Source organism: Hippichthys cyanospilos, chromosome 10 (genome assembly GCF_059441005.1).
Source record: "Hippichthys cyanospilos isolate Australia breed blue-spotted pipefish chromosome 10, RoL_Hcya_1.0, whole genome shotgun sequence".
NCBI classification, from domain to species: Eukaryota; Metazoa; Chordata; class Actinopteri; order Syngnathiformes; family Syngnathidae; genus Hippichthys; species Hippichthys cyanospilos.
Genome location: NC_142378.1, coordinates 21,638,616 through 21,663,022, shown reverse-complemented (window position 1 = coordinate 21,663,022; position 24,407 = coordinate 21,638,616). Strand labels below are relative to the sequence as shown.

Here is a 24,407-nt window from a genome sequence, read left to right as displayed (position 1 = left end):
TATAAGACTTATATAAGGCTTTTAATTTTATGCATCTCCAGATATATTTGTTTTTTTTGTTGTTGTTGTTTTTTTTTTTGTCCAATATGGCTCTTTCAACATTTTGAGTTGCCGACCACTGAGCAAGCCCGTTGACCATCCCTGCTTGCCTGTGTTTTGACTCTGCCTGTTACCGGCCATCCGTGTTCTGACCCTGCCTGTCCTCGACCATCTCCCAGACTCTACAAGCTAGCCTGTGTACCAACCCAACTTGCCACATGCCGACTTTGCCCGGTCCTGACGGCCCACCACAGCAGTCCACCCCCGTCAACATTCAAGCCAACAGGTACCTCCTTATAAAGAGACTATAACTCAACTCACCTGTCTTTGCATGCTCTTGGGTCCTCCCTCTTGTCCCTGTGCCACACAGCATGTCAAATAGTAACAACACTTATGATGTGGAAAAGGCAGTGCAAAATAGGATGTGTTTATTACTGTTTTCTCACAGTCAGTTTCACACAAACACACACACAAAAGGGTCTTTGTGCTCAATTTTCACCACAGACTTAGATTGGGGCCCTGACTCATCTGTGATGGCATGACATCAAGTGCTTACTATTGTGGTCCATTCTGAGACGAAACATTTTGTCCACCACATTCTTTTGCAAAATTCAGATTAATTTAATATATCCCCCCTCAAAAAAAAGAAGAGAGCATCTTACAACAGCTTGTATTTGCAAAACAAAACAAAAACAAAGGCCAAAATTCCACAGAGGAGGAATTTTTGAAGAACACCAAGAACAGCTTAATGCAATGCAAGTTTTTTTGGATAACTTATTAGATGCCCTAGTTAAACAGACACGGGGAAAATCAAACAAGCAATTACATCTTGTGTAAATAATCTAGTTTTGTTAAAAAAGAAAAAAAACAACTCAACAACTTTCTCACAGCGCAGCATTGAAATTGACAAAGTTCTAAACTTGGTCTTAGCTTCCCATCCAGCAGCCCAGATTTAATCCATTGATTTATTGAGGAAAAGACTGTTTTCCATAAAATTGAGCTGTAAAAATGCAATGGCAAAGAAAAACAAAACTAAGAATAATAAATATATTTTTTCCTCAGCTTTTGCAAAGATACATGTATTTGTTATAAGGATCACATCGTAAATAGTGATTGATAACTTCTCCAATAAATAGTTGCAGGACTACTGCATACTCTATTTACAATATGAACACACCTTGTACAGCATTCTGTTGTTCGTGATGTGTTTATCTGTTCCAAAATAACTTAAATTTATTTTACAAACAAGCCCTTTTACACATAGAGGCATAGCATGGGATTTCGATCCAGAGCAGTTAATGGGTGAATTTGGCAGATTTTAACATTTTGTATCATTTGTGGCTCGGGGCTATGTGAACACAAATATAAGGCCAAGAAGGAAACAACCCAGTCAACACTTTTAAATCCCTTGCTAATCTACATGTTTTTGTTTGTTTGTTTGTATTTGTTTTGGTTGTTTTTTTTTGGGGGGGGTAGAAATAAAACCAATTTCTACAAAAAACAAAACAAAACCAAAAGCAGTTTTCATCATTTAAATAAAACCTGAATTGTAAAATAACAAACTTTGACGGAACATTGATGGAATTATTCAGTCAATAAAAAGAAGTGAATAAAGACAGACCTTTATCATTTCAATTCTTCAAACATCTTTTGCCTGGATAATAGCTTTACATCTAGTATGATTTAGTCTGTTTTATGATGTGGATGATACTTCATGACTTGGAATGATGTTACGTTCACAGCTCCTACTTGCATCCCTAATCCCACAAGATTTCTTCAAATTCCTCATATATATTTATTTTAATGATTTTTGCATATAAACAAAATATAGCACCCGTTTCAACTACCCTGTACAGCTTCTGTCTGACAATTGTAGATATGTTTGAACAATGCAGAAGTGAGGACATGAGTCAAACAAGTTGCAAAAATATGTTTGTCTGTGGGATGGCATGTCAGTCAATTTAAATACATAAATACGGAATATGGAATAAAGATGATAACTCACGAACAAAAGTAAAAATACAATTCAGCACAGCCCAGCCATGACTGTTTCACTGGCTCCTCCCCTACGCCATGAGCCTGCTTCAACATCAAGTATATTGTGTACACAAGGGAGAGATGATTAGCACAAAAACAACAGAAGTTAGCTTAGGCATGTTTTGACTACGTCTAGACAGCATTTTCTTCAATGCCATCGAACATGTGCACTTTTCTTGGAGGACCTGCAAAGAGAAGAGTGTTGATGAGATAAGGAAGCCATTGAAGAAGTTAATATTGTTTGAATATGGCTATAAAAAAAAACATATGGATAGATGGATGTCCATACTGTTGCAGTGGCCATAGCGGCGTACTCCTATGGAGCGGCCGAGGAAGCATGTGGCGCGGCGCAAGTGGCAAGCGCTGGGGTACGTAACGCTATCATTTCCGCAGATGGGCTGCTCAGAGGGCAGTGGTTTAGGGCAGGGCATGCCACGGCACATGACGCAGTGGGCACTGTTTGTCTGGTCCGTCACGCAGGTGTGTGTTCCCGGGCACACAACGTTGGAGCAAGACTCTGCCAATCACAATCAAACTGTAAAGTAAAACTGTTTTGAAAAATAATATAACTGTGATTTTTATTTGTTATTTTTGCACAGAATTGTTTTCACATTCATCAGGTCCTCTTCCTGATTTATTCTTCAACATTGCATTTGTGCTATATGAATTGGCAATTGTCATGAGCTGAAATTGTCATCAGAGTTGTTAAGCAGTCAAGCAGTTTCTAAAAACTGGGAACCCTATTCCCAGATCTTTGTCTGTGTAAATTTCTTCGAAATAAATGTGAATGGTTTAAACATTTGTCTCACAACTGGATGATAGGGAAACATATTTTTCCTCCTGAAGGTAGACCATTTGAGAACCACTGCACTATCCAGAGCAGGGATGTCAAACTCGTTTAAGATTGCAGGCGCATGGTGGAAAATCTATTCCGATAAAATCATGGACATTTATGTCCTTTAAAACAACAACATCACTATTAACCATAAAATATTACCATTACTATTAATCATAAAACCTTTTCTATTTTTTTATATATTAAAAATGTCAGCTCAATTTTTATACTACACTAAATCATCTCGCGGTCCGGATTAAACCCATTTGCGGGCCAGAACAGTTTGACACCCCTGATCCAGACGCTCTATCTGTCAACGAATACAAGATTAAAGCAGTGTTCTCAAAATGACAATCATTTCCTGCTTTTGAAACTCAATGCAAATTCCCCCGACAGCTCGTACAACATATTAATATAGTTGTCTTGACACAAGGAGTAACGTGAGCTAACTTAGCTAACCTAGCAACTTAATAAAGACTTGAGATGCGTAGCTAGCTAGGACTTCATTGATTCCATTACTCGCTGCTGCGGGCGAATAACTTTTTGATATCCATGTCTGAGTTTCATTTGAACTATTCATTTGAATATTTTTAACATGTTGTTGTCACTAAACTTAACGACTTGTTGCAGTGATTTCGTCTACTGCTGATTTCCTCTTGCTCTCACGTAAAATCATGAATCAATTACCATATTAATTAGCCATGTTGCGCATTGTTCATGTGAAACGAATACAGTAGCAACGAATTACTATACTAAGTAGTATGCAGCATGCGCACTCTGAAATGAATTTGGTTTTATTGGTGAAATTTTTACCCAATCCCTGCAGATCAGTACTGTAATGTAGCATGTGCCGTGGTGGCATGTGCGGTGGTGGCATCTGTCTGGTGACGTGCCTGGTTATGAAAGAAGTTAGACATCGCTTCAATATTATAAAACGTGAGAAATCAAGTAACGTGTTAAACGAACAGCATTGTGGTGATTTTATTTTGAAGTCTTTCCCGGTGGTCGTGACAACGATCGAATTGTCATCTATTTGATCAATACCTCACAATTCGGCTCACCTGTATGAGTATTTTTGTAAAGAAAGATGTGTTCTTGATTGACGTTTTTTTTCCTGCAAGATCAAAACAAATTGGCGGATGAAGTTGTAAATAATGTTCGTAAGTCAATTTTTGTTGAATACAAGAGTAGATCGACAATGATATTTTGATGTAAAAAAAAAAAAAGATAAGTTTGAGGGACGCAAATTGATTTGAAAGTATGCGTTCCTGGCTGAAGTTTATGCGTCGCGGATTCGGGAACACAGGCAAAATGGAGCACTGAGATTCCGAAAGCAAAAGATAAGACACTAGTGTAATTTCTATTGCATTTAGGTGTTCTCATAGGGACACCATAGACCACACAAAAAAAAAAAATGCAACCCTAAATGTCACGTGCTTACTTTTGCACTCTCCCTCATACATGACCTCCAGGTCGGGCTGTCCCATGCAGCGGGCCATGAGCAGGACACACTCATCCTTGTACGTTCGCCCATTGCTGCCGCACACGGCATGCATGTATCTGATGTAGGAGCAGTCTGGAGCGCAAATGCACTGTGGCCTTCCCATTTTCATTTTGCACACTTTTCCGATGCTGCACTTCACGCCTTCACACGTCTCTGCAAAAGAAATGGTTGCAGTCACTTTTATGCATTAGTTGAAAGTAACAAAGTACAGTTAGGGTAAATAATTTTATGAGAGAACTTTACTGAGTGCTTAGGCCACCTCGGCATCAATGGCATCCAAAAGGGGTCATAAAGACATGAGGATGCAAAACCAAGAGAAAAGTGTCACTGGGACACAACAGCCTACCTCAAGTTACCTATGTAAATATGTTGTGTCTAATATTTAAATTGTGAAAGGGATTTTTTTTTCTTGCATATTGCGATTGAGTTAAAATATGACTGGGTTAACATGTTGCCCATATTAATTTAGGTTCAACTCAATTTACCTGCAACCCTAATCAAAACAGCTGGAAAACCAAAAATAGCTCAACCGTTCAGGTAAATCTAGAGTAATCTTGTAAAGATTCATACATTGAACAACACTTTGTAAATGCCTGTGTGTGGTGGTGGGAAACTCGCATCATGTTGCCTTTTGGTAGCAAGCTACTTCACAAACTTGATTGTGTTCAATGGCGAGAGTGCACAACTTAAAAACAAACAAATTTCACAAGGACCTACAGTATGTTATTTGTGGTTACTTTAGTTTGGTCCTTCCCAAACTGATGCGATGCCAGCCAGGGAACAACCAGTTTTGCTTTAGTTGTGTGAAGTGTAATTGGAGTGGTGCAGTGGCTGTCTGTGTGGGAGTTATGAACTTTTTAAATCCAAGCTGACAACTTTTTTTTTCTAAATCACAATCATTAATACTAATTAATGTGATTTAGAGAAAAAAAAAAATCCTAACAATACCTTTTACTTCAGGTAAACCTATTTAGGATATTGGTGTTCCGGGGCTAATATTACATTAAATTTACATTTTTGATTATTTCAGCATCAAATGGTTCATCCATCCATCCATCTTTTTTCTAAACTACAAGGGTTGTGGGCTTGCTAGTGCCTATCCCAGCTGTCTTTGGGCAGTAGGCAGGGTACAGCCTTAACTGGTTATTAGCCAATTGATGGGCACACAGAGACAAACAATCAGTCACACTCAAACACACATCTCAGGGTAGTTTGGAGTGGAGTATACCGACTTCAGATTTTGGTCAAAATCTTTCGAGTTTAAATTAGGTTTACTTATTTTTTTATTTCGGGCATTTTGATACACTAAGTTACTTTTTTGTGGTTCAGACTCACCTGTAAACAGTATAAACCCTGTTAAAAAGTAAAATTAGCATTTGTTGAAAGTTGAAATATTTTGTTTTTTTTCTTTTGTTAATGTTAAAATTGATACAATTTTGACGCAATTATATATATATATATATATATATATATATATATATATATATATATATATATATATATATATATATATATATATATATACATATATATATATATATATATATATATTATTTTTATTTTATTTTTTTAATAGACAATGACCATATTAATAGTCATGGTGGCAAGTGAGGCGGTGCGAATTTTTTTCTTTTTCAGGGGAAGGGGGCTTTACAAAAATAATCAAGAAACACTGCTATAGGTACACTTGCACAATGTCACGAGATCAAAAAGAAGGGTGGATGAAAAAGATAATGCTGCTGTTTTGACATGCCATAAACATATTATTTTTGTGGTTGTTGTTTTACTGTGGTTGTACAACTCTGCTGTAGTATATTAGATGTATTATTATGCTACATTTTCTTTGAATAAATCAATTTGACACAAATTTATAGAGCATACGGGACGATATTTTTGTAGCAATTATTGTATTATAGTCAGTGGTGGACCGTCAGGGAGAGCAAGGCCTTCTCTGCAGGCCTAAAATAACCTGACGTTATCATAACTATAATAACCTATAGTAATTATAATAACTATAATAAAGTCAATTTCACTTTAGATTCAGTTTTACTCAATATAAATATTTTATATATGAAATCCTTCTCCATATTCTGTTTGTTTTGTGTCATAGTATATCCATTTGGTTAAGCACCTTGCAGTGCTGTAGTTTTATGTTAGAGTTTTTAGCCAATTAGAATTCAGCTAACTTGTGTCACCAGGCTGTATGAAATCTGCCTGAGCCAGAAGCCAGGGCATTTGCATCAATAATTGTGGGCTTCTGCGCAAGCAAAGATGGATATGTGAGTGGCCTGTATACTTAAATAGACAGTTGTAATAGCCAATTGAGTCATAAAATTGCCATCTAGTGGCTTCATGTTGAATGTGACGTGACTGAATGCTCACTACAGGAAGGCGGTACTATATTGACCCTAACCCACAATGGCTGAGGAAAAGCAAAATGGAAATCGGACCAACACCTCTTTCATCTTTGGTGTCCATGTCAATACAAAATGATTTGTTAGTGGAAATGAAACGCATAAACTCTTCAAGCAAGTCATTGAAGACTTTCTAAGGATTGACTGCAGAAAGGATTTTGTTTTAAAATAAGTGCTAAAGAACTGTTTGGGTGAGTCAAGCTATTTATTTATTTATATGTTCATTTTTATTATGTATTTGTCATTTTATCACATTCATATTTAGCCAGTGGTAAAGAAAGAAAATCATGTTCTTATATTAAAGGGAAATTTGTAATTTAGCGCACAATCTTGTTGAGTCTTGCCTGCTTTTGGTGTCATGTTTTGTCTGGATTTTTCCTGTTGTGGGTTTATGTTGTCTAGTTTAAGTTATTTGGCTTTTGAGTTCATGTTGTTTTTTGGTATAATTTGTGTCACCTGTCATGAGCATGTTCCAGCTCTAGTGACTCCTCCACGCCGCCTCTCGCTCCGTCCAGCTGTTTTGTGTTTGTGTAATTTTTGTCCTTTAAAATTTGATATAGAGTACACAGTAAACTCAAGTTATTTGAATATTTTTGGAGATCTCATTAGGTTGTGCAAGTGTACCCAGTGTTGTGGTCATCTTTTCCTCGCTTTATGTTTAATTATAAAGCAAATCTAAGTGTGTTTATGTTCCCTGGCTGGCGAGCAGCCCAGAGGTACCCCACCTGACACCCAAGTTAGCTGGCATAGGCTCCATTTTACCTGCAGCCCTAAGAAGGACATCCCTGTGAATATTGAAAACGGATGGCTTGATATTGGCCAGGGATAATATTGGCATATGCCATGCAATTCAATATCCTTTGAGTAAAAAGTGCAATCCTAAAAAGTGCCCCTTTACCTTTGCAGGGTTTACAGGAGACGATACCCAGGAAGCCCAACAGGCTGACCTCATTCATGGGCAGGCTTGTGTTGGACCATGCCATGTCCAGCCGACCCCCTGCGCAACACTCTTCTCTGTTGACCCCTCTCATTAGCACCATGTCGCACCGCTGGCTCTGCTGAAGCCAGCACATCCCTCCTGAAAAAATGGCAAATTAGAATTCAGATGGGTCATCTGATCAATATGTGGGCAGATACAGAGATGAGACCCCGAGATACTTGAACTCCTCCACTTGGGGCAGGACCTCATCCCCGACCTGGAGAGGGCATTCCACCCTTTTCCGACTGAGGACCATGGTCTCAGATTTGGAGGTGCTGATCTTCATCCCAGCAGCTTCACACTCGGCTGTGAACCGCTCCAGTGAGAGTTGGAGGTCACGGCCTGAAGAAGCCAACAGCACCACATCATCCGCGAAAAGCAAAGATGCAATGCTGAGGCTCCCAAACCAGACCCCCTCAACGCTTCAGCTGTGCCTAGAAATTCTGTCCATAATGGTAATGAACAGAATTGGTGACACAGGGCAGCCTTGACGGAGTCCAACCCTCACTGGAAACCCTGAATAGACCAGCCGGGGAGGCTGAGGAGTGTGATTCCCCTGTGTTCACGAGTGAGGGTAGGGTGGAGCGTGAGATCGACAGACGGATCGGTGCGACGTCTGCTGTCATGCGTGCTCTGCACCGGTCTGTCGTGGTGAAGAGAGAGTTGAGCCGAAAGATGAAGCTCTCTGTTTACCACTCGATCTACGTCCCTGCCCTAACCTATGGCCATGAGCTGTGAGTCGTGACCAAAAGAACAAGTTCCCAGATACAAGCGGCCGAAATGAGTTTCCTCCGCAGGGTGTCCAGGCTCTCCCTTAGAGATAGGGTGAGAAGCTCGGTCATCCGGGGGGGGGGGGGCTCAGCGTCGAGCCGCTGCTCCTCGGTGTTGAGAGGAGCCAGCTGAGGTGGTTCGGGCATCTGGTTAGGATGCCCCCCGGACGCCTCCCCAGTGAGGTGTTTTGGGCATGTCTCACTGGAAGGAGGGCCCGGGGACGACCCAGGACACGCTGGAGGGACTATGTCTCTCGGCTGGCCTGGGAGCGCCTGGGGATCTTTCCGGAAGAGCTGGATGAAGTGGCTGGGGAGAGGGAAGTCTGGGCTTCCTTGCTCAAGCTTCTGCCCGCGTGACCCGACCCCGGAAGACAGCGGTAGAAGATGGATGGATGGATGGATGGATGGATGGATGGATGGATGGATGGATGGATACAAAGATGAGGTAAATTCATGAAGAGAGTATTACAAGATAGATTATGTACGCACATTAAATACTGCAGGTACAGAGTATGTAGAAGGCAGGTAGCTCAGTGGATTGGGTGGGAAGATAGGTAGGTAGGTAGGTACAGAGGTAAGTAGTGAAATGAGGAAGTATGTAAGTAATATTTAGGTAGAGCTAGGAGATAGGAAAATAGGTAAAGTAACTAGATACTGTGGAAAAAGCTTAGTCTGAAACAGAAAAAAATAACTAAGTTCATCAAACTGCCTGAAGCTATAGACAAAACAAAAAAAAGGAACAAGCTTACTTTATTGCAATTACATTTCATATGACAAAAAAGTCTTTTCCCTGTGGTCATCCATGCCCCTTCTGGCATCATCTAGGCCTGAATAGACAGTAAATAGTTTTGATAGTTTGAATGCACTGACAGGGAGATTTGGCCTATGAGTAGGTTATAGATTTGGTAGATTATGTCAGTGGTTCTCAAAGTGGGGTCCACGGACCCACTGGGGGTCTGTGAAATAATTTGGGCGTTTTTGGAACTGATTTAATTAATCTTTTAACAGTCAAAGATTTGTGCTTTGTTTGGTTTAGTCTTTGTTTTTTTGGTGCTGCCTCTGGGTGTTATTGATTGTGTATTTTGTTTTGGGGAAAGATGGTGTGGAGCAGTTGCTGTTGGTTGATTGATTTTTTTTTAATTTAACACACAAACGCACACGCACACGCACACACAACGCACGCACACACACACACACACACACACACACACACATATATATATATATATATATATATATATATATATATATATATATATATATATATATATATATATATATATATATTGAAGTATTTACACCCCCTGCGAATTTGCAAGTTCTCCTACTTAGATACTAGGGAAAAATCTGAAATTTTCCTCATAAATGCATATCAACTGTTCAAGACATAATCTAAAAACAAAAAACCCGGAAATCTCATTGTATGATTTTTTTTAACGATTTATTTGTAAGTTACCAGGGTTCACAAGTATTTGCACCCATGAGAAACAGCAATGATTATGACTCTCAAAGAGCTGTCAATCAACCTTAAAAAAGTACACCTTTACCCTACAAGTAGCCAATTGAAAGTTCTCAGCAATGCTCTTCTTTCCGGATCTATCGTAAAGTGCACAGCAAGCTCGCTCCACTACCCTCTCCTCGCGCGACAAAAGAAGTGAACAAAAAGTACAACAGCGACAGAAAGCCCCGCGAATGAGCGTAGCAATTCGGCGAATGATTCGGCGTTCGGTGTGCACGTAGCATAATAGTTCATACGTTTGTGCTTGATCTTTGTTATATTGGCACCGCCTCTGGCCGTTGTTGATTTTACATACATAGTGAGAAGGATGATGTGGTTTTTACATACCCAACTGTACATGCCTTTAGAAATAACAGATCCGTGCAAATGCAGTAAACTGGAGGCCTGCCTTGCCGAGATTAAACAAAGGATGTCTTCCAATTTTCTGCTTCTTAACCTTAGTAAAACAGAAATGTTAATTATTGGCCTGGCTCATCATCAGCACTTGATTAAGAATACACCGTTGAACCTGGATCCCAAAGTTTTTTGCAAAAAAACCCTGGCGTGATATTTGACGCAACTCTCTCTTCTCGGAAACATAATAATAACACGACAATTTTTCACCTTCGCAATATCGCTAAAAGTCGGCCTATTCTTTCTCCTAGCAAGAATTCTTGCATTTGTTATGTCACGCCGAGACTATTGTTTTTTTTTTTTTTTAACTTTATCTATAGATTTTCGATTTAAGCAAGTAACATGATTGGTGCAGGTCCAAAGCCGTTTCAACAAAACTTTACTCTTCAACCCCCCCCCCCCCAAAAGGCCAACCATAAAGATAGACGTGCAACCCCAAAGAAAATTAATAAAACGAAAGGAATAAACAACAACAACAACAACAATAATAATGATGATAATAACAGTAATGAAGAATATATATATATATATATATATATGTGTATATATATAAAATGACTTAGTTTAAGAGTTCTTTGGCTTTGAAGAGGATACCCATAGTTTTAGAAATCTTTCTGTTAACATTCTTCATATGTGCCCATCAAGCATAGTTTTGAATCAAGTATGACGAAAGATAATACATTTTGTTTTAGTTTTTGTTAAATTTGAAGATTATTTGTTTGCATCAAACCATTTCTTCAATGTATTTAATTCGTTTTCCACAATGTTCAAGAGCTGTTCCAGATTTTTCCCTGAGCAATATAAAGGAATGTCATCTGCTTAGAGTACTTTTTAAAAATATTTTACAAGCACAGGAAATGTCGTTGATATATAATATTAATAATTTGGGACCAATTATAGACCCTTGAGGGACTCCATGAGATGTTTTCAGCTGATCTGATTTTCCATTATTGAACTGTATATACTGTTTCCTATCATGTAGGTAACTCTTTATCCAATTGTACGCTACACCTCGTATACCATTCCTAGCTAATTTGTCCATTAATATTTTATGATCAATTTGTCCATTAATATCTTATGATCAATAGTGTCAAATGCTTTTTTTAAGTCAGTAACAATCCCCATCGTAAATTCATTTTCATAAATTCTTCATTGGTATGTGTTAATTTTTGCTAATATGCCCAAAATTAGTCATTTTTTGGACCAACTGGTGACTGTATATAACATGCTAGCTAATGTTAGTTTTTCATCTTCAGCATTTTATTTAGTGTTGCCTTGTATGTGTTTATTTCATTAGCATTTTCGTTTGTGTTAGGTATTTCCTTCTGGTAAATGTTTGCATATGCAAATGATTGCATTGATAATCATACTCGTTTGCATCTGATTAACGTTTTGTAGTGAAAGGAATATCTTAATTCAGTTATATGATTGATTAAAATTACGCAATTTGTCTATATTTAGTAAGATATACAATTTTTGCATATGGGACTTACCTGAGTTATTTTTGGTGTATTTTCTTTTCTTGACAGTTTTACAATATAAGTGAGTGAGAGCTGAAATACTGGCACAACGAACTTAAAGAAGAGTTCCAGTCATTTGCTTATTTGTTGCTTACTTCTGGCTATAATACTGAACTTGCAAATTGTCTGAAAAAAAAACAATATTTTACATGCCTTTGATTTCAAAACTAGGTGAGCGTGTGACAAACACTTAAAATTAATTACGGCTCTCTGACGACGATTAAAATGAGTTTGAACGTAAGTTTGAAATGAGTTTCCCTGACCTAGATAGAAGTCATTACATCATCTAGGAAGGACAGAATATTGGGCTATTCATAAAAAAATGTATATATTTAATTTTATTTTCTATTAAATGATAAACGTATTCATAACTCTTCAATAAATCAATCAATTCAATCAGTTTAATACATTTTTAAAATGTAATCATTTTTAAATTTGTCAATATGCGTGCCAATGAAGCCAGCAAAGCTATAGCAGCATTTTGTTTTATCACGCTATTCTTTTACTAAATTATTGGAATCAACCTTTTGGGGGGGAAATTGACCCGGTTTGTCATAAGGAGGCGTTTAATCTGCAGTGATTATTTTCAAAACTTCTGTATGGATGAAAGTAACACATATACTTGTCAAATTGAATGTGTTGCTGAATATAAAAAGATCTTATGTTTGGCTTAATTGGTTTTGTTTCTGCAAATATTTACAGTAACATTTCCTTGGAAAAATTGATATATGAAAGAGGTCCCTCACTCTGAAACGTTTGAAAAGCACTGGATTGCGTAATTCTCCTACTGCATGCATAAACAATATCTTGCACTAAAATTTTGCACTACATGATATGCTGCACTACATTATTAGCACCTTTTCTTTGTTTCTTGTTTATTGCTATACAGTGATCCCTCCTACTTCGCGGTCTCAGATATCGTGGTCTCAGTCCTTCGCGTTTTTTTCCAGGAAAAATCAAAAATATTTCAAAATAAAAAATCATTTAAAAAATGTGCAAAAATGTACAAAAATTGAAAAAAGCAAAAAAGTACATTATACAGTACTGTATCAATCAAATAACGAAGTAATATTAGTTAAGAACTATTAAGAATTCTTCAAGCGTTAGAGTTCGTCACATTTTTTATCTTATTTTGAAATGTTTGCTTTTAATTTGTCGGGTTGCGTTGCATTTCCGTTTCCTGTTTTACGTTCTTATTCGGCTCGTCACGGTGACGTAGTGAATGACACCGTAAACTCATATTTATAGTTTATTATCATTTATGTTGATAACGCACGCTACTGCCTATGTTTAGTAAGCAACGAGTGTTTATTCTGTTTATGTGATAGTTTGTGCAGAGGTTGCATTTTATAGTTAGTAGTTGTTAGTTGTTGCTAACCCGCTAATGTCGGCTAAAATTACAGTAAATTCATGGATTAAGTGTTTATGTTAGTTTACTGACTTTAAGATTGTTGTTGATTTATTATTCAACAGATACTACATGATACACATGAGCCAAAATAAATGTGAAGTTGAACATGATGACTAGCGTACTCTGTTTGTGTGTGTTGTATTAATAAGGCACCACACTTATAGCTTGTTCGAGCATCAGTTTACTGTTCGGCTCAGCTCACAGTATAGCAACAACGGCGCTGCCGCAAAGCATGTCAGGAGGTTGCTCGACTAACATAACATGCAGTTATGTCAAACATCCACTAGATGGTACTATACTACCACCCGTAACATACTCTTTCACCGGAGTCTTGGTGCAGATAACCAGTCATGAGAACAAATTCTCAACAAACTAAGTAATATTAGTTTCTTAATGAATATACAATAATGTTATTAATGTTAATAAGGATAATGCAATATTAAATAATTGGAGAAAGGAAATAAACTAGGCAAAACACACAAAAAAGGATTGTTTATGGTTACTGCGGCCATATTGGGGCGTACATAGAAATCTAGGAACTGATACCCTACTTCGCGGGTTTCAGACTTCGCGGGGGGTTGACAGCCCCCCATTAACCGCGAAATGGGGGGGATCACTGTATATCCATTGCTCGATTATGGAATGATTCTGCTGCTCGGGGAAGTGAAACAGATATGTATACAAAAATTCACCTGTGGCACATATCGGGTTTCCAAGCCAAATACTTTGAAACCTCTCAACAGTTAGCATATTTTCAACTAGCTTCTTCCGTCCATCTGTTGTTTTTAATAATTGACGTGATTTTTATGGACATTTTGGGGGCTTGTTTTCCTCGCCATTAAGGGCGAAAACTACACCTATTCAAGAAATTATTAATCCAAAGTCCACTTACCGCTGACAGGGTTCCTCCCAATTTGACCCAAAGTGAGAACTACTAGCACCACAAAAGTTTTCATCTTGGCCTCTGACCCCTTAAAAAACAAAAGTCACAACAATGAGTAAAAGTGATATTCCTTGACTCCAGTCTTCTCACACTGACTTGTTGTAGAAGCCTCTCGCTCCTTAAGTGAATGAATGTGTTGTGGTTAAGTGATGTTGTACCCCCCCACCCTCCCCCTTCTTCTCTTCCTCTCCACCCTCCTCCTCTGGATAAATATTTGTCCTAGATGGAATTACGCTGCTGGGATGGGCGACGCTCTCAGCTAGTAATAAGATGGAGAAGGCATGACACGTTAATGCTGACTCAGTTTCTAGAGTCGGGAAATTATCCCTGCGAGCACCAGAGGTTAGTCACTTACATGACCTCGTAAATGCCATATCGCAGGATCATTGAGGATACCAAGGCAGCTTGGATTTTTTTGTACTTAACAGCGGCATGAATCAAGTTGTTTGCATGAAGTACTTCAAGTTTGCAGGATGCACTTGATATTTCTTAGTAATCACTGAATGTGGAGCCTGAAATCATGAGAGTGGATTTTTTTCCCCCTCTATGTCTTCCAGTTGCTTCTCAACCCTAGTAAAACTGAGATGTTATTTATTGGCCCTGCTCATCATCAGCACTTGCTTAAGAATACCACATTGAACCTGGAAAACTGTATTATCTCCCAAAGTAGTTCTGCAAAAAATCTCGGCGTGATATTTGACTCAACTCTCTCCTTTCTAACACATATTAATAACTTGACAAGAACGGCGTTTTTTCACCTCTGCAATATAGCTAAAATTCGCCCTATTCTTTCACTTAGCGATGCAGAAACATTAATTCATGCATTTGTTACGTCGCGCCTAGACTATTGTAACGTTTTGTTTTCTGGACTTCCCATGCCTGCAGTCTGTACAGAATGCAGCAGCGAGACTATTGACAAGGACGAGAAAGTTTGATCATATTACTCCGATTCTAGCTGACCTGCATTGGCTTCCAATACACGTGAGATGTGATTTTAAGGTGCTGTTAATTACTTATAAAATTTTACACGGTTTAGCTCCTTCCTATCTCGTCGACTTAGTATCACCTTATGTTCCGTCCCGACAACTTTGATCGCAAAATGCCGGTTTGCTATCGATCCCACGGGCTAAAAAGAAGTCTGCGGGATCAAGGGCATTTTCCATTCGCGCGCCAGTACTATGGAATGCCCTACCTATGGAAGTTCGCGCAGCCACCTCAGTAGAAATCTTTAAATCCCGACTAAAAACACATCAAAACACACTCAAAAGCATTTAGTTAATTTAGCCTGTCTGCAGCCTTCTTCTTTTTTCTTTTTTCCTGCCCCCCTCTTCCGGCTGGGAGAGGGGGCTAGCTAGATGGTGAGGGTTGACTTGACTGCCTCCATTGGGTCCTGCGCTGGTCGACCATCACGGGTTAGGAGTTTGGCCGTCTGCAGTCCACCTGGCTGGAATGTGGGATGTTTCCTGCTCAATGGCTTTGCCTGCTGTCAAGACATCACTGCACTATACAGCACATATGTTTTCTGTAATTTATATTGTTTATGTGTATGTCTGTATTTGGTACATGCAGCATCCACTTCAACCTGTGGGCCTGGAAGGGTGCTCCTCCCACTTGTGGTCCCTTCTGGAGGTTTCCGATTTTCCCCTAATTGGAGTTTTTCCTTCCCCTTCTGGGAGCTTTGGTGTACCTTACACTGAAAAGATTTCTCTTTACGACTTCTTTTTTTGAAAGAGGTCTCCACATGACCTCTTTTCATCTGTGAAGCCCTTGGAGACTTCGGTGATTTAGGGCTATACAAATAAAATTTGATTGATTGATTGATTGATTGATTGATTGATTCAGTCATACACAGTTCCAGGGTCATTTCAACAGGGATTTTCTCTTTAACCCTTTCACTCCCGTTGGGACAATGCATCCATGCGCTTTTGAAAAAATAGTAGGGGGTATAGGAATGGTAGCAACAAGATGAAATAACATCCCAGTGTTTTATTACACACCTATTTATAGATTCTAGTTTATATATAATAATAATTATACATAAGAAGCCAGTGCTGGGCCTAACGTCAACAAGGTAGCTTGCGTTGTCAATTAGCCATTGAGTACTGTGGCAATATTTAGAAAATATGTGCTATTTATGTGTGTTACTATAGATTATGCTGATTACTATGTATTGTAGGCGTTTGGTGATCATTTTCACTTCATGGCACGTTTATATTATTATTACTATTATTATACAATACTGATGGGACAAAAAAATCCTAAGGCCTGTAACATTATCCATGGAAGTGGGAGTTTTTAAAACCATTTTCCAAGTATGCTAAACCTATAAATATGTAATATACAGTATGCCATAACTTTTCTTTCTTTCTTTCTTTTTTTTGGGGGGGGGGGCATTAGTCAAAGGGTTTAATGAACCACAATGAAAAAAAGAGAGACACAATTACCAAATTACCAATTACCAGGGGTTACATGTATTTAATGTACCTTGAAGAATACAGAAATTTTCTGAAGTTCTAATTATTAGGTGTAAATGTAACCATCCAAAATGAACATTTGTTTATGAAATGTAGACTTTATCAAATGAAAGATTTCCACATAAATGGCAAATTTCTGAACGTTCTAAAGCAGTGGTCCCAAACCTTTTCATAAACACGGATCAGTCAAGGCTTGACAATTTTATCGCAGAATGTGTGTGCGTGTGTGTGTGTGTGTGTGTGTGGGGGGGGGGGGGGGTTTACACAGGTACAGATGATTAGGTGGTGAATCAAATTGAAAACAAAATGTAATTTCCTTTCAGTTTATTCAAAACCGACTATGCTTCAAATTGCTTATGCATAAAATAAATAACTCAGTTATTGCTTTAGGCTAATTTGCCGATTTGTGTTTTCCAAAATAAATGAAAACATTTTGATTCAAAACAAGACAGACTGATTGGAGAATGTTTACTGTTGACAATCTGAAATTCTGAGGATTCTGACCATTTTAAACCCCACCCATATCTAAAAAATTGCCGATTATCAAAAATAATTGTCTATTAATTTAATAACTGATTAGCTGTCGATTAATCAATTATTCATTGCACTCAATAAATTTACTGTGCTTGAATGTGTGCTTTTTCAAAAACATTTAACACGATTCATCATTACTAGACACCCGTGAGCCCATTCCACTTTCATGACATAATCCTTTTTCCTCTGAGTTTGACTCCTGATGTGGTTTACTTTGTGTCATGAGTCACGATTTTCCTTCTCTGTCATTCTGATACAAGTTGACAAAAGTTTTCTTCTGTCCAAAGAATTCAATCCTACAATGTTGGAGCAGTTGATGGTAAAAAAAAAAAAAAAAAAAAATGGTGACCATACTTTAAGTCATCTGGCCCTATTCTCATGCCAAGTCTAGTATAAAGTCTGTGCGCAAGGGAATATATATATTTTTTTACTTTTAGTATTTTGGTGGTTGGAAATCAGTTGTGGCAGTGAAGAGATCTCACTTGATTAATGGCCAAACTATGTGACTCTACTCATTCCTTTAAAATGCAGCAAAGGAACGGCTCATGGTCTACTTGGCGGAAGCATAAAGGACTCACCCAAGTTCATGCAGGAGATCGGTATGCACAAAGTACACTTATTAGGAATTGCAGGAACCGATCATAGATGATGATTGCCTTTCAAATCCAGATTAGTGGTGAATAACGGCCAAAAATTCTGTTATTGTCATAACACTTATGGACCTGTTTTCTGACTTCTTCTTAATGTGGTTTCTGTGATCGAAACCAGACCCAATGATCTCATGCTCTATAACTGGGGAACTTTTTAAAACCATCCATGTGTCAAATCAAATGAATATCAAGTGCCTACAATGATCAGAGCATTCCAGAATCAGTGTAGTTTATTGACAGTCTGCTTGTGCTTGTGTTATCTGATCCAAGTGCTGTGGTTACACTGATTCCCCAACTCTTGTGGTAAGTAAAAGTGTGGGAAGGAAGCTAGGGTGGGCTGGGCTGGAGGATCAAGGGCTGGAGTGAATGTATGCAAGGCAAAGTGCTAATGCCAAGAATATTTGGAATGCATTTACCTTCAAAACCACAAAGATTTGCTTCTTTTTTTTAGATCCATATTTGTATCTTGAGTTAGTGCACTGGCATGCCAAATACTGGTAGACAAGCACCTGTTAGAGGAAAATGTTGAAAGTGGTACATAACACACAATTACTCTTCCACTTGTATCTGAACTGTGAGCTGAACTGCACAGCAGTTGAGATTAATATTACTACGCGAGGCCTGTGTGTTTTTCTATGTAGGGGGAGCTTAAATCCTCAGAAGGAATAATATTCAATGTGAATGTATCTCACTTTTACAAATTTGCATTGTCAATGCTGGTAAATTGATAGAACTTAGTCAATATTGACCCTGCAAAATTGCAAAACTGACTCAGTCTGACCTCAGTGACCAAGAAAATAACAAATTCTAAAGACGTGTAGCGAAAATGGAAAGGCCCAGCAGCCAACAAGGTCCTGTCACTTCACCGTCCTCTCCTGGTAAGTATGGTTGTGCCAAGAATGATATGAACTCTCATGTATCGCGGTAGATACGTTCCCGAACCACCCGCGAGAGCTGAAAATCCACAAAGTAATGCTCCCACTTTTCACATTAAAAAAGATAAACAATTTTGTTTTTTTTAAAACGTGAAAAGTCTTCATGCTTCATGCTATACATATTATTTAAGGCAAATAATATTGCAGTACACATATTTACTTAAATCTTAAATTATTAAACCTTATTTTAAAGTACACAGTACATTGTACAGAAATGAACTGTTCCCCTTTTCCTTTCAAGTCTTGCGCAGCTGCAGTCATATTAGCAGCAGCCTGGACATTGAATTAAAGTGTAATCTGTACATGATTAAAGATGATTAAAATGGATAGTTTACACTTGAAATAGTGTTTTATTATAAAAGCAATCTAGGTATGAGATTTCCAAACTGTTTTGCTATTTATTTACCTGCTCGATTATGGAATGTAGTCTGCAGCTCGGGAAGTGAACAGAATAAGAATTCCTTTGTGTGGTTTAATAACACTATACATCTGACAATAAAAACTTTTGAATCCTGAATCTTAATGCAATACAAAAGTAATGTAATTACTGTAATGGATGGAACTGTGACACGGTAATATATTACACACCAAAAAACAGTAATATTGTACTCATTACAAATGAGAGTAAAGTAATGCATTACAATGCATTTTTAATGCCTCAAAGTTGTGGTCCCCCTCCAAATTCGCCAAAAATACTGCAATATTGAAGGATAAAAGTCCAGGGAAAAATGTTTACTTGCTGATCTACGACAGCTGAGATGAAACAGGAGGTTGAATATGGACAATATGTACACAAGATGGACATACGACCATTACTTTCAGTTCGTCAGTTCTGGTCAATGTGTATCAAGATGAAGCATACAAAAGGCTAGCTGCTAACGTTAGCCCCACCAAAAAAATCTATTTTTGAAACATGTCTCTAACTGAGCCAACTTATCTTGAATTTTAATATTAACTGTCAGGGCAACAAGATGGAGGCCCCAAGAGCACGCACAGTGCGACACTGTGTGTCGCATCTTTATTGACGAGAGGATATTTGCTTGCTTGAGAGTTGATGGGAATGAGCCGCTGTGGAGGGGCATCAGGGTCCGGCAAAGCCGAAGCGTGTGAGGCAGTCGTTTGGTGGGGAGCAGGTAGAGAGACCCAGGCAGGCTGGTGAAGTTGGCTGGCTGATAGCTGGGCACAGGCAGGGTCGAAGCACAGGTAATCAAGTGTAATCAGCGTGCTAGCGGATAGTCGAGGACAGGGTCAAGGTTAGGGTTAGTGTTCGTGCTGGAAAGCTCGGCGTGGCGCATTGAGACAATCTGGTGCGTTCTGGAGCAGGTGATTAGTAGCAGCGGTTGGTGTTTTGGGCTGATTGGCAGGAAGGTTGAGTAGGTTTGTTTAGGCAGAGAATGAGGTTACTGACTAATGAACTGTGACAATTAACATTGAGATTGTGAAATGCACTAACTGTTTTTGCCCACAGCATAACAATGCATCACTATGCTGTTAAACAAAGTTATAAAAGGATTAAAATACAAAAAAAAAAAAAGAGATGAGTGTAACAAGCTACAGTTAGAATGCCAAATCCATATTACCAGTTATGGTGATGAGTGTAATATAAAAGTAATGCAATAGTAGCGTAATGCATTACATTTCAAATACAGTAATATTGTAATGTAACCAATTACTTTAAAATGATAGTAATAAGTAATAAATAATGCATCACAGTTTTTAAGTAACTTCCCCAACATTATAAACACACACACACACACACGCACACACAAGATGTTCTGACCCAAGCCATATGAGGACCTGACGACTGAACACATGGAGAGTCCATGTTACTGACTTCTAACTTCTACTATTGTCGTCAAAGACAGGTGTAAACAATTTAACAGATAAGAAGTGATACAATGTATAAACCTTTTGGAAGGATGAAGTGGATCCCTAAACCTCATCTAGGTTTTTGCGAGCTTCAGTCCAGATTTCAGCAGGAGATGTCTACAACATAGAAAGAAAACATTGTGAGAATAATTCTGTACTGTGAATCCTGTCAAGTTAATAAAACTCCAAACACATTTTCCCTTATACATTATTTGGGAAGGAATTGGGCTAAGTATTCCAACAAATATCAAGTCAACAGAAACACACTCAAGACTTTCTGACACTCAATAGCTAGGGCACTTGTAAGTCAAGGCATCACCGCTTTTTATAAAATCCTCAGTTTAACTTCCTATAGAAAATGTCCACCCGAACCACCTCAATGGGCTCTTCTCAACGCAGAGGAGCAGCGACTCGACACTGAGTCCCTCCCGGATGACAGAGCTACTCACCGTGTCTCTCAGGGAGAGCCCGGGCACCCTGCTGAGGGAACTTATTCGGCCGCTAGTATCAGGGATCTTTTTCATTCCGGTTACGATCCACGTCTCTTGACCTTAGGTGAGGGCAGGAATATAGATCGACCAGTATATAGAGAGCTTCGCCCTTCGGCTTAGGTCTTTCTTTACCACAACAGACCGATAGAGACTGTTTACAGCTGACGCAGCACCAATCCATCCATCTGTCAATCTTCCATTCCATCCTACCCTCACTAATGAATAAGACCCCAAGATACTTGAACTCCTCCACTTGGGGCAAGACCTCATCCCCTTCCCGGAGAAGGCTTTCCACCCTTTTCCAACTAAGGATCATGGTCTCAGAATTGTAGGTGCTGATCTTCATTTGAGCCACTTCACTCTTGGCTGTGAATCGCTCCAGTGAAAGTTGGAGGTCACGGCCTGAAGAAGCCAACAGCACCACATCATCCGCAAATAGCAGAGATGTAATACTGAGGCTCCCAAACCGGATTCCCTCAATGCTTCGGCTGTGCCTAGAGATTCTGTCCATAAAAGTAATTAACAGAATCGGTGACAAAGGGCAGCCTTGGCAGAGTCCAACCCTCACTGGAAATGGATTCGACTTACTGCCAGAAATGAGGACCAAACTCTGACATCGGTGAAACGGGGACTGGACAGCCCTTAACAAGGGGTTTGGTACCCTATACTCCTGGGGCACCCCCCACAGAACTCCCCGGGGAGCATAGTCGAATGCCTTCTCCATGTCCACAAAAGACATGTAGACTGGATGGGCAAACTCCCATGAACCCAGGAGGATCCTGCCGAAGGTGAGGAGTGTGATCCCTCTATAGTTGGAACACACCCTCTGGTCTCCACCTTCTTAAAAGGAGGACCACTGTCCCCAGTCTGCCAATCCAGCAGTGCTGTCCTTGATATCCACACGATGTTGCAAAATAATAAATATGTTTTTACTGGCACATCATTTACAAAGGGGACGGGGCTCATTATATTATTCTAGAACAATTGAAAACTACAGTTTATATAACCACCAGTACAGGAACATTAGAACACACAGTCATCAGATTTGTTCAGACAAAAAACATGTCACCTGAAACACTGATGTCCTTTCAGACTGAAACGAAACAGTTAAGATTCTTCTAAAACTCAATAATTCACTTGAATGATCAATTTTTGATCAAGATAATCTCACACTTAAGTACTGACATTAATACTTAGCACAAACATATTTTTTGTCTAATACTCAATAATTTAGATATTACTTACAATTGTTCGCCATGGCCACTGACAGTCTCCGTAGTTATAGGTAATTTCAGTCCCTGCTTGGATGTTCTCAATCGCAAAGAGGCAAAGATGTGGTTTTCCCTGGATGATCATCTTTTTCATTCTGCAGTTTGGGCTTTTGCGGGCATCATTCACCAGTCGACCCAATGAGCCATCTTTGAGGGAGGAATCAATGCTGAAATCGAATGAGTATATAATCAAATGTTTCATCATTAAAACAATAATGTAAAGAACCATTTGGTCTTTCATAAGCATTGACTTACCACCATGTGCTACTATTCCATTCAAAATCAAACAGGAAACAATTTTGCTTGTCAGTATAGTTTTTCTGCCTCTTCTCTCGTTCATCATGTGAAATTAACTCCCCACGATACTCTACCACAAAGGATCCCTTTTCAATTGGTTCACAGGCAAATACACCACATCCTAGGACACAAAAGTTCATACTTAAGTCTCAAATAATAAATTGAGTAAGTCTCCAAATGAGACTTACGAGCACTAGGTAATCAGATATTTTCAAATACATTTAGCTTTTTTTTTTCCCCCAGACCAGTAATCAGATTACTTTGCTCATCCAGTTAATTGTTTTTCAGTAAAAAACACCATTTACGATTTGCACCTTTATCCTAAATGCAGACATCTGATGGGCAGTTCAAATTGTGTAAAAAATTGTGGATTTTTCAGCCATTACAGCTTTCTACAACCAGATGAAAGATGTGAAAGTGTGAGATTCAAGACATCTCATTTCACCCAATCACAATTAAGTACATGGTTGCCTAAGATATTTACATGTTGATGCAAATGATTAACAGAGTTGAGAATTGAAAGGTATTTGCTCTTGAAAAAGAGGTACTTCAATGAATTTTCTTCTACAATATAATCACTATAAAATTAATAACACTATAGTTTATCATGATAGTTATTACCAAAATATAATATCCTAAAAAGGCTTCTTGGCAGCTTTGGTCATTTTTATGTGTAACCATAAGAATTATTTTATACACAGCATACTGTACCTTTATAGTCATTTATCCACTGGACTCGAAAGCAAGGCTTGTCAACTCCAGATAAAATAAAATGAGCAGCCTCCGATTCAAGACTAAATCTTGTTCGTCTTTGTGGCATGATCTTCAGATGGGTGCATAGTTATTAACCAGTGAATCTATAATAAAAATAAGTGAAAAACGGTCATTTTGACACACACACAAAAATACATAAGATACCAGTACTTATATTGGATGAAACAGGACCCAAGCAATGAGATTCTAATTTTGCCTTGGATCATAAAACATTGTAAATTGTGTTTAACTCATATTAACAGAATATTACCTAGACAAAAAGGCCAATAAAGACAAATGCTGTATTGATTTTTGTTTTTAAAATAGGTTATCTGTACTGACATTGATATCAAAGTTATGATTCAAGACAACATATTTGTGGTGAAATAAAGTGCATGCATAGTTTGAAAAACCTGTACTGTTGTTGGGGATGCAAAGGTCTTCCAAAATTGTCGCTGCGGCACCACGTGTCTACATTACTTTAAGCTAATTAACAAGCTATCTAGCAAGTTACATAATTAAACTGCTGGCTAGCCCGCTAGCTCGCTAGCCCGCTAGCGAGCTAGCAGTCTAATTTCGTGACAATACTTGTGGCCATTTTTAACATTCAACAAAAACAATTTCAACTCTTTGATAAATGAAGGAAACGTAAGCACTTACCATTTTTTATGCAGCCATTTATAGTCCGATATGGTCGTGCTTGTTTTAGAGATTGTACGATCAGCATGTGACTGCAGGCCTGGCTTGACTGCTTCAAATGTTGAGTAGT

The 24,407-nt window shown here is 38.5% G+C and overlaps 1 protein-coding gene and 1 long non-coding RNA gene across 2 annotated transcripts; both read right to left on the bottom strand.

The window, feature by feature from the left end:
- Window positions 1–492: 492 nt before the first annotated feature.
- On the bottom strand, window positions 493–14,468 carry fstl3 (follistatin-like 3 (secreted glycoprotein)). The gene is made up of 5 exons (XM_088425665.1): window positions 14,314–14,468; window positions 7,728–7,907; window positions 4,353–4,568; window positions 2,366–2,593; window positions 493–2,261 (listed from the first exon to the last, which is right to left on the bottom strand). Exons 1-5 carry the CDS (start codon window positions 14,375–14,377, stop codon window positions 2,209–2,211), a joined length of 741 nt encoding a protein of 246 aa, XP_088281791.1. The 5' UTR covers window positions 14,378–14,468; the 3' UTR covers window positions 493–2,208.
- A 5,163-nt stretch (window positions 14,469–19,631) lies between these two features.
- Window positions 19,632–23,737, bottom strand: LOC148417522 (uncharacterized). Its single transcript, XR_015867046.1, has 5 exons — window positions 23,597–23,737; window positions 22,844–23,006; window positions 22,563–22,755; window positions 20,866–20,943; window positions 19,632–20,133 (listed from the first exon to the last, which is right to left on the bottom strand). It is a non-coding gene; the product is annotated as an uncharacterized LOC148417522 (long non-coding RNA).
- Between the last annotated feature and the right edge of the window lie 670 nt (window positions 23,738–24,407).